The 11506-nt window shown below is 40.8% G+C and overlaps 1 protein-coding gene across 1 annotated transcript; it reads left to right on the top strand.

Annotated features, from left to right (window-relative positions):
* Nucleotides 1–8377: 8377 nt before the first annotated feature.
* LOC145131667 (uncharacterized) lies at nt 8378–8887 on the top strand. Its single transcript, XM_079066323.1, has one exon. It carries the CDS (start codon nt 8378–8380, stop codon nt 8885–8887), a length of 510 nt encoding a protein of 169 aa, XP_078922449.1.
* The last annotated feature ends 2619 nt before the right edge of the window (nt 8888–11506 follow it).

Here is an 11506-nt window from a genome sequence, read left to right as displayed (position 1 = left end):
AAGAATTAATTTAGAATTAATTAAGTGATCAAAAAGAACTAATTAAATATGGACTCTTATATATATGGAATGGGCCAAGTTCATTTAGGTTGGGCTAAGCTTTCATGGATGGTCCATGGAGCTTTTAACCCATGGATCCTATGTAAATGAAAGGTCATGGGTATTAGGGTTTACATGGATGTAACCCTAATCCTCCATAATATATAAAGGGGTCCTTGGCTCACAAAATTGGCACTAGTGTGTGAAAATAAGAGTGGGCCGATTTTAGTGTACATACATATTCTCTCAAGTTCTTCCAAGGTGTTTTGGTGATTTGTGATTCCATTTGAGGCTTCCACACTATTGGGGATAAGCTCTTAAAGCTTGAAGACATCAAGCTACATCAAAGGTATGTCATCTAACTAGAACTTTGTAGTATAGGTGCTTCATAATATGCTAGTTAGGATGAAACCTTGGAATAGTTAATATTTGCATGTATAATAGAGAAAACATAGATCCAAGGTTTATAGGGTTGCATGTACACCATAGGAGTGTTAGAATGCTCAAAACCCAACAAAAAATATGCCGAGGAGATCGACCCGTAGGAATAACAACACACCACCACCGCCGCCCCCGCCGGAAATGAACTTTGCGGCTTTCCAAGCAGCAGTCTCAGCCGCAGTAACAGCAGCTCTAGCCCACATCCAAGCCGGAAACAATGGTGGTGGACAAGGCCAAGGGACAGGAAGCTCCCATCACGGGATGAATCAAGGGCCCGTAAAGGCCTGTACCTACAAGGATTTTTGCAATACGAAACCTCACACTTTCAACGGGACTGGAGGAGTCATAGCTCTGAAAAGATGGATCAAAAAAGTAGAGTCAGTGTTTGAGATATGTGAATGTCCGGAAGGAAGTAAAGTCAAATTCGCAGCCTGCACTTTCATCGACCATGCACTGTCATGGTGGAATGGTCACATCGAGGCCATGACACTTCCCGTTGCAAACTCCATGACCTGGGAAGAACTCAAAGAGATGTTAATCGCCGAATACTGTCCCCGAGGGGAGGTACAAAAACTCGAACAGGAACTATGGAACCTTACAGTGCAGAACTCGGACATTGACGCGTACATCTCGAGGATTAAGGAACTCGTGCTTTTGTGTCCTGGTATGATTACCTCTGAGGGAAAGAAGGTTGAGCGATTCATCTGGGGACTGACACCTCCCATTCAAGGTAACGTGATTGCCTCGAAACCTGAAACCTACGACAGTGCAAAGAGCCTGGCTAAGAAGCTTTATGATCATGGTGACAAGAAAAGTACCAAAGCAACCGAGGGAGGGAGCAAACAAGAAGGAGAAAACAAGAAGAACCGAGACAACTAGCTTAAAGGGAGACAGAATTCAGGGCCATCCAAGAAACCACAGACAGTAGCAGTCCATTCTGCTACCGCTCCAGCAACACCAGCCCCAACCGCCCCAGCCTTAACCACAACCGCGCCAACAGAGCCATACGCGGGATCAAATCCCAAGTGTGACAAGTGTAACTATCACCACTATGGGGCATGCAAAGATTTCCAATGCACCAACTGCAATCGAAAAGGACACACTGTCCGGTATTGTAAGCTGCCCCCACAACAAAACAAACAGCCCAATGACAACAACGCCGAAGCCAGCCGCGCATGTTACGGATGCGGGGAAACCGGCCATTTCAAACACAACTGCCCTAAGAACAACAATCAGAACGCAGGAAGGGTCTTAACCATGGGGCAAGGGGAGGCGGTGCAAGATCCAACAGTGGTGACTGGTACGTTTCTCCTCAACAACTCTTATGCGTGCATTTTATTTGATAGTGGAGCTGAGCGAAGCTTCATAAGTCACAAATTCAAACACCTACTCAATCAAAATCCCCACAAATTGAACGAAACTTATACGGTCGAAATGGCCAACGGTAAAACAGAATCAACCAACAATATCTACGTAGGGTGCACTCTAACGTTAAATAATCACTCCTTCCCAATCAGTTTGATGCCTGTTAATATTAGGAGCTTTGATGTGATTGTTGGCATGGATTGGTTAAGCCCCCACCATGCTGAAATTATGTGTCACGAGAAGGCCGTTCGCCTTCACCTACCCAACAACGAAACCCTAATAGTTTATGGCGATAAACCCGGTTCAAACCTCCGACTCATTTCTTGCATCCAAGCACAAAAGTGCTTGCATAAAAAGAATCACGCGTTTCTTGCTCATGTCATTGATAAAACAAAGGAGGAAAAGAACCTTAACGATATTCCTGAAGTACATGACTTTCCTGACGTATTTTCCGAGGATTTGCCAGGAATCCCTCCCGAGCACCAGGTCGAGTTCCGAATCGATCTTGTACCTGGAGCCACTCCAATCACCAAATCACCCTATAGATTAGCTCCTGCCAAAATGCAAGAATTATCTAGTCAACTAAGCGAGCTTCTCGACAAAGGGTTCATCAGGCCGAGCTTCTCACCTTGGGGAGCTCCGGTTCTGTTTGTCAAAAAGAAAGACGGATCTTTCAGAATATGCATAGATTATCGAGAACTGAACAAGCTCACCGTCAAGAATCGATACCCACTTCCCTGAATCGATGATCTATTCGATCAACTCCAAGGAGCCAGTTACTTTTCTAAGATAAATCTGAGATCTGGATACCATCAACTAAGAGTCCGAGAGGAGGATATCCCAAAGACTGCTTTCTGAACCCGTTATGGGCATTTTGAATTCGTGGTCATGCCTTTTGGTCTCACAAACGCACCAGCAACCTTTATGGATCTGATGAACCGAGTCTATCGGCCGTTTCTCGACAACTTCGTGATTGTTTTCATTAATGATATACTTGTTTACTCTAAGAGCAAGGAAGAGCACAACCAACATTTACGACAGACTTTGGAAACATTGAGAGCGGAAAAGCTTTACGCAAAATTCTCAAAATGCGAGTTCTAGATTCGTAGAGTGGAATTTTTGGGTCACATAGTCAGTGAAGAAGGAATACATGTGGACCCTGCCAAGATCAAAACTATTGAGGGCTGGGTAACTCCAAGAACCCCAACCAAAATCCGACAATTTTTGGGTCTTGCTGGTTATTATTGAAGGTTCCTTCAAAACTTTTCCAAGATTGCCAAGCCTCTCACCACTCTCACCCAGAAGGGCGTACCTTTTCATTGGGACAACAAACAAGAAGCTGCTTTCCAAACCCTGAAACAAGCCCTCTGCAATGCTCCAGTGTTGTCCTTGCCAGAAGGAACAGAGGACTTCATAGTATACTGCGATGCTTCTAACCAAGGGTTAGGTTGTGTGCTTATGCAACGAGGAAAAGTGATAACTTACGCGTCAAGGCAACTAAAGACCCACGAAGTAAACTACACCACCCACGACCTCAAGCTGGGAGCTGTGGTCTTCGCCTTGAAGATTTGGAGGCATTACCTGTATGGTACAAAGTGCACCATTTTCACAGACCACAAGAGCCTCCAACACATCCTGAATAAAAAAGAATTAAACATGAGGCAACGAAGATGGGTCGAACTGCTAAACGACTACGAGTGCGAAATCAAGTACCATCCAGGCAAAGCAAATGTGGTAGCCGATGCCTTAAGCCGAAAGGAGTACTCGGGTCGCTGAGTAAAGACGTTGACAATGACCGTCCATTCCCATCTATCCTCACAAATCAAAGAGGCTCAGCACGAAGCCTTGAAGCCGGAAAACGTCACCAATGAGGCATTGCGCGGAATGGAAAAGAATCTGACGGTCAAAGAGATGGAGCCTATTATCTTATGGATCGAATCTGGACACCGAAGTTCGGTGGATTTCGGGACGTGATAATGAATGAGGCTCACAAAACAAGGTATTCTATCCATCCAGGTTCCGACAAGATGTACCTGGATATCAAACAATATTATTGGTGGCCGAGCATGAAAGCGGAGATTGCTACTTACGTAGGCAAGTGTCTCACCTGTGCCAAGGTTAAAGTGGAGTATCAGAAGCCCTCGGGTCTACTTCAGTAACCCGAAATACCCGAGTGGAAATGGGAGAGGATAACAATGGATTTTATAACCAAATTACCCAAGACGGCAGACGGTCTGGATGCTATCTGGGTGATCGTTGACCGATTGACAAAATCCGCTCATTTCCTGCCAATAAAGGAGACGTACAAGATGGAAAGACTGATGCGAATATACCTGAAAGAGGTGGTAAGACTTCACGGAGTCCCCATATTTATCATCTCGGATCGGGATAGTAGATTCACCTCTGGCTTTTGGCAGTCGCTCCAGAAAGAATTGGGAACCCGACTGGATATGAGCACTGCCTACCACCCCCAGACAGATGGCCAAAGCGAGCGAACCATTCAGACTCTAGAAGACCTGCTCCGAGCATGTGTGATAGATTTTGGCAAAGCGTGGGATACCCACCTGCCCCTAGTTGAATTTTCATATAACAACAACTACCACACAAGCATAGGAGTCGCTCCCTTCGAGGCCTTGTATGGTCGGAAGTGCAGATCGCCCCTTTGTTCGGCCGAGGTGGGTGACACCCAGTTAGCAAGAGGACAACTACCGGATAGCACCCTCACAGGACCTGAGATCATCCGGGAAACAACTGAGAAAACCGTCCAAATCAGGTCACGACTTCAAGCGTCGCGGGATAGACAGAAAAGTTACGCAGACAAAAGACGAAAGCCGCTGGAGTTCCAAGTAGGAGACCGCGTGCTACTAAAGATCTCTCCTTGGAAAGGGATGATACGCTTTGGGAAACGAGGAAAGTTAAACCCGCGATACATCGGACCATTCGAGATTCTTACCCGAATTGGTCCAGTGGCCTATAAGCTGCAGCTACCCTCCGAGCTCAGCAATGTGCACTCCGTGTTCCACATATCAAATTTGAAAAAATGCTTATCGGATGAAACCCTTGTTATTCTGCTAGAAGAGATTGTGATAAACGAGAATCTTTTGTTCGTTGAGAAACCAATCGAAATCATGGACACAGAAGTAAAGCGTACCAAAAAAAGTCGCATCCCAATTGAAAAGGTTCGTTGGAGCGCCAAGTACGGGCCTAAATTCACATGGGAGTGCGAAGATCAAATGATACATAAGTACCCCTACCTATTCTCTAACCCTTGAAGGCTACTTCAAAGCAAAATTTCGGGACGAAATTCCCTCAAGCGGGGGATGATGTGACAACCGGCAAGCTTCTGGTCAACTCAATGTCAAGTCAAGGTCAACAAGTCAATCTGGTCAACTCAACTAGTGTTTATATGTTAGGAATTTCTTTATGTTTACTAATGTATAACTATAAATCCTAATGCAAAGTAACACTTGAAAGTTCCAAATGTTCAAAATTTAAAACCCTAATCTGATTTAGGGAAGTAACAGCTCTATAAGGTACTATTAAGTGCCCTTAGGGGCTGAATAACACTCAAAATGGGATGTAACTAAGTCTACGGTCTTTGAACTACGAATAAAAACATTAATAAAGGCTCCCGTCAAAGTCTCTCTCAATCTCTACCACTATATCTCTCTCTCTCCCAAATCTCTCCAAGTATGTGAAATCTCTCCCAAATCTCTCCAAGAATATGAAATATCTCCAAGTATGTGAAATCTCTCCCAAATCTCCCCAAGTATGTGAAATCTCTCCCAAATCTCTCCAAGAATATGAAATCTCTCCAAGTATGTGAAATCTTTCCCAAATCTCTCCAAGTATGTGAAATCTCTCTCAAATCTCTCCAAGTATGTGGAATCTCTCTCAAATCTCTCTATGTACCTTCCTCAGTCGAAAACAGCCCAAAACCGGAGGAGAAAACCCAAAAGGACCCTCTTGGTCCTGAACCTCTCGTCCGGAATCCTCTTGGTCCTGAACCTCTCGTCCGGAATCCTCTTGGTCCTGAACCTTTCGTCCGGAATCCTCTCGGTCCTGAACCTCTCGTCTGAAACCCTCTTGGTCCTACTTGTCCGGAACCCTCTTGGTCCTAAACCTCTTGCCCGGAAGATCTCGCCTCGCATCACTTCGGAAGGGCTAGCTGGCTTCGCATCTTTGGTCCGGATCTCCGGATTTGAGCAAACGACTTCGGAAATGCACTCCTTTGCTCCGAATCTTGAAGAATGACTCCGGAACCCTTCTCAAGCCCTTCGGACCCTCGCAGGAACATGATTCCACTCCAGATTTTTGTCATTTCCGGACCTTTTTATCATTTTAAGATATTTTGACGCCGGAAATCACACCAAACTCGTATTTTTCATATCCTAAACCCCGTAAACCCCTGTTTTATGCCAAATCTAATTATTTTAAACATATTTATATAAAATAATACCCAAGATTGTTTAGGAGATTCTAAGGAAATATAGGGGTTTGACTTTGTGATGTGATGTAAATCCTTCATTCCCCATGCAAATCTCAGTAAACCACACATTATCCATGGATAACAAGCTTTACCCACCAGCCCTCCATGCAATGTCAAGTCACCCTTATCCTTCCCAAGACCCACTGCTCATTTCTCACTTCCAGAAAACTCCTAAGAATACTCTCAACTCCTTCAAGCTTCAAGTTCATCCCTTCAAAGGAAATTCCCAGATTTCTTTGGTGAGTATTTTATCCTCTCTGAATAATTATTCTTCACATTATTCTAAGATTTCATTATATTTACACACAAAAACTATTCTTAGAATCCTCTAAAGATTTAAGAATCTTTCAAGCTTTGGAGCTTAGAAACTTCCTCATCACTCTTCAAATCACCCAGCAAGCTAATCAAGGTGAGCTTCATACCCCACCTTTTTCAATGTTTTAATATTTTTGGGGGAGAGTACAAGTCAAATCTTGCCTAAATACTTGAATAATTGCATGTATACGTATGTTTGTATATGTGTGTGAAATATTATTAAATTATTATTTTAGTAATATTCTCATGAACGTAAGATTTCACTACTTCTTAAAGAACAGAGGATACTTTGGGTACAAAAGAGCCTCCCAACTATTGGGTGTGTCCAACTTAACCCCTTTATCTATGCTTTCATGTCTAGAGATAAAAGTTATAAAAAGGGACCTTGATAAGTTGACACTATTTCTAGTAATTTTCGAAAATGGGAGCTTTGTGACTATTTGCAAACTATTAGGGATTATTTATAAATATTTGATAAATAATTTCACCAAGGAAACACACAAATGGAGCCTTTATGACAGAAAAATTTGCATGCCATAAAGCTGCTGTCATACACTCACACAAGTCAAAGTTATATATAAATCATAACTTGGCACTTTCCGACAAATTGAGTCACACATAGTATTTTATAAAGAAAAAGAGGCTGTTTGCCGACTTTGATAATATTGGGTCATTTTGATAAATATTTCAAAGCGGATTGAGTCCAACAAACAAAACGAAAGAAACAAAATATCTAGTTACGACTACAACTACTATTATTTATTTAGTAAATAATGATTTTCACGATTTGCTCAAAGATCGGTTAGTATTCTAGTCAGACAAATCTTCACAGTACATATATTAATAAAATATTGTACGCTTTAAGTCCTGTTAGGGTTATAACTAGAGTCTTCTGGAGGGAGAGCGGGAATTTGTGTATAGATCTATACGGGGTTGACACCCCGCACCTTCGCTGTTCGCTACAGCTAGACCGGCCAGTCTAGGGTGACAAATGTCTTAAACAAAACCGACGCCTGAAGAACGTCATAACAGGCACTCCGTCATATTAGTATGGTTATAACGACTCACTAGAATATATCATAAATGTATTTATACAGATTTCACTTTTGGTTACAAACAACTATGTTTTGGTTGTTCAAATGAAACTTTTCTATACAAGTGTTATGGATTTCAAAGCTACTATTTTATACATCAGAAAATATAGGATTTTCTGGAGGAAACAATTACATACGATTTTCGAAAACGACTAACTAAGACACACATGCAACTATACTCGAATTGAAACAAGACATACAACTATTTGATAAGAAAATATTGGATTTTCTGGACTTCTAAACTATCATCAAAGTTTTATACAAAAATGCTTATGAACTCACCAACATATTTTATGTTGACGCTTTTCAAACGACTTGTATTATGAGGAAACCAATAAGCAGGTTGTGGATCGCGGACTCAAGATTATTTTGCTATATTTTGGATTGCGTACTGATGTCTCTTTTGTGTAAAATTTGAGAACATGAACATGATGTAAAACAATGTAAGCTTGTTATATTGATGTATGATGTTTGAATTTGCTATGTTTCAATTATATTCAATTGTTATGATACTGCACAAGGACGTCACCCGCCTCCGGACGTTTCCGCCGTTCTTGTCTGGGGGTGTGACAGTGCACAACCCTCAAGGCATCATGACAACCATGAATGGTGGGATTGTAGTTACAAGACGTTCATGAATCGTAAGCCACCCGTATTTAACGGAGAAATTGATCCCATTTTTTCATCAACGTGGATCATGGAGATTGAGGGAACATTTGATACTAGCAAGTGTGTGGATGAGGACAAGGTGATTTGTGCGGCGACAATGTTAAAAGGGGAGGCTATACATTGGTGGGGTATGGTGAAAGAAGTTAGGGGGCGTGATGCGGCCAAGAGGATGACATGGGATGAGTTTACAAAAATCTTCAAAGAAAAGTTTTTTCCTCAAACGGAGGTCAAGCAGTTGGAAGAAGAATTCTTGACATTGGAACAAGGGAATATGACAGTGAGGGAGTACACTACTAAGTTCACTGAGAAAGCTAGATTTGCAGAGTTTTATGTGTCTACGGAGGAAAGGAGGGTTGAGAGGTATATTTGGGGACTAAAAACCGTCATTCGTGAATTTGTAGAAATTCAGAAACCAGGTACCTTCCAATCTGCTGTAGACGTCGTAGAAGGCCGAGAACGGGAAAAGAATCATTAGGGTGAGAATAAGGATTCAGGAAAAAGGAAGTTGGAAAGTTCAAATACAGACTCAAAAAAGGAAAGACTTCTAGTTCATATTGTAACTATGAGCAACAGTCTGGGTTAGAACAATGTACTATATGCAAACGATTTCATAAAGGAGAGTGTAATATGAACCAAAGAACTTGCTACAAATGTGGAAATATAGGACATATCACTTGAGATTGTAAAATAGGGAAAGTATGTTATGGGTGCGGGTCCCCATATCACATCAGGTCAAACTGTCCCCAAAATAAGGGTAACAATAACCAATGCATGATGACAAAGAAAGGGGAATCGGTCAGGAGATGAAAAGGCAGAAACGACAAGAACAAAAGCCAGGGCTTTCCTTATGACATCCCAGGAAGCTCAGGATACGCCGATATAGTGATAAGTATCTTCTTAGTAAGCTCTGTGCATATGTGGGTGATATTTAGGTCGAGTGCAAACATTTTTTTTTCTTTCTTTACTTTTTGTAAGTGCCTAGATTGGAATATAAAAGTTTCTCTAGAAATAGAGAATGACGATGACCATTGGGTAATATTAAGAGACGATTTTGATTATTTTTTTGATTGAAATAGACAGTTGTTTGCACCTCTAAAAACGAGCACTATGACGTTTTGATATCGTGATAGGAATGACTTAGTTCTCGAAAACCATGCTAACATAAATTGTAGTAGGAAAACTATTCAGGAGTGGGTACTAAATAGGGGGAACATGATATTGTATGTATACCAATTGTAAGGGAGTTCTCAAGAGTCCTATTGGTTAGCACCAACAAGGATGAAAGAATTTATGTAGCAGTTGCAGAACCTATAAGGTTTTATTTGACACAGTACATCACCATGGGGTGCACCGGTGTTGTTCATCACGAAGAATGATGAGACGATGTAAATATGCGTAGATCACCAAGAGTCAAAGAAGGTGTAAGATCTTTACTGACTACAAGAGTGTCAATTTCATGTTTAATCAGATATGATTGAACATGAGACAACAAGATAAGTGGAAATTCTAAGAGACTGTGACTATGAGGTACTATGTCACCTAGGGAAGGGTAACATTGTCACTTATGCTCTAAGTTATAAGTTAAGGAAGGAATCAAGCAATATTTAAAATGATGAGAATTGATGTATGTGTCAGTTTACTGGGTGGACCGAAGAAGAGTCAAAAAGAATCCATGGAAGAGGATAAGTGGAAAGTTTTTAGATTTGTTTAACTGGTGTATGATGACACATTTAATGGGGACATGGGTGTATGATAGTCGGGAACATAACGGGTGTGTTGTGACTGACGGGGATAGGATTTGAGATGTTACTCATTTCCTTGGATATTTAAATGCTTGAGCACAACGGAAAACTGATGCCAAGTGGGAAGGGAAGCAAACCATTGATTCTTTCTCTGGATATCTAAAATGTCCTTTAAATTGTGTCATTGGGTGAAATATACTTGTGGGAAAAGTTATTAATGAGATCGTTCGCTTGTCTATTTATGATAAGAACCTTAGTTTCATGTCATAATTTTGGAAGAGATTACAACGAGAAATGGATTAGCTGGTCAAAAAGTTAAGGAATGTGGAGATACAACTCATGAAAGCTTAGTAAAGTAACATAAAGGGTCAGAGGCGACATGAGAAAACGTATGAGATAAGAATACCAAATACCCTTAATATGTTGTTTAGATCAAATTCCGAGGACGAAATTTTTCGAATGGGGGAAGTTTGTGATAACTCAAATTAAAATTAAATTGTTGGGGTACAAAGTTATTCATGATTGACTTTGTAAATGTTTGACTTTTGTAAAACCCACTTGCATGCGGTGCATTAGCCTTTAGACCCATGTGTTAGTGAGAGTGAGAGAGAGACATGTAAACACCTCTATATAAGGTGGGTTTAGTCCACTTGTAGAGGTGTGCTTGAGAGATGTAAAAGTGAGTGTGTAAGTGTGTGTTATTTATGTAGTCTAGATCTAGATCCTTTTTGTGTAACACCATATACAATCAATACATCTCTTGAACACCCAAATCACCATGTTCATTGTGCAAACTTTAATTCCGCATGCCAAACCATGTTCTTATGTCTCAACAATTGGTATCAGAGCGGGTCTTCAAGATCAAGGTGATTTTTGAAGAACGATTCTCGGTTTGGCAACTTTTGTCACAATTGAAGCAATTTTGGTGAGTCTCTCTCTATGATCTCTCTTAATCTCTTTGAATCGTGCGTTGCGTTTTTTATTTTTGACTATTTGACTCGTTGGATCAATTTTTTTTTGAAAAACCCATTTGTTATGATCCAATAATTTTTTTTTCTATTGATCAAGCCCAATCCAATCATATTTGTTGTTCGGTATGATTATCAATTTGTAATTGTTCATTTGAATCCAGATTTAGCCCAAAAACATTTTAAATCCCTTACTGTTTATCATTGGTTATAGTGATTCGATTACTATTCATCTGATTTAATCAAAAGCCCAATACAGTTACTGTTCATGATCTTTTATGAGATTATATTTCTTTTCATCATATCCGAATTCTAATTCAAATATCATTTGTCGGATTAGCTTATGTCTCGAGATCGTACAATTCTTGAATCGATTTTTTTTAT

This window comes from Lactuca virosa, chromosome 8 (assembly GCF_052849685.1).
Source record: "Lactuca virosa cultivar CGN04683 chromosome 8, Lactuca_virosa_CGN04683_v6, whole genome shotgun sequence".
In the NCBI taxonomy this organism is placed as follows: domain Eukaryota; kingdom Viridiplantae; phylum Streptophyta; class Magnoliopsida; order Asterales; family Asteraceae; genus Lactuca; species Lactuca virosa.
Note: the sequence above shows the minus strand (reverse complement) of the source record. Positions and strands in the feature narration are given on the sequence as shown.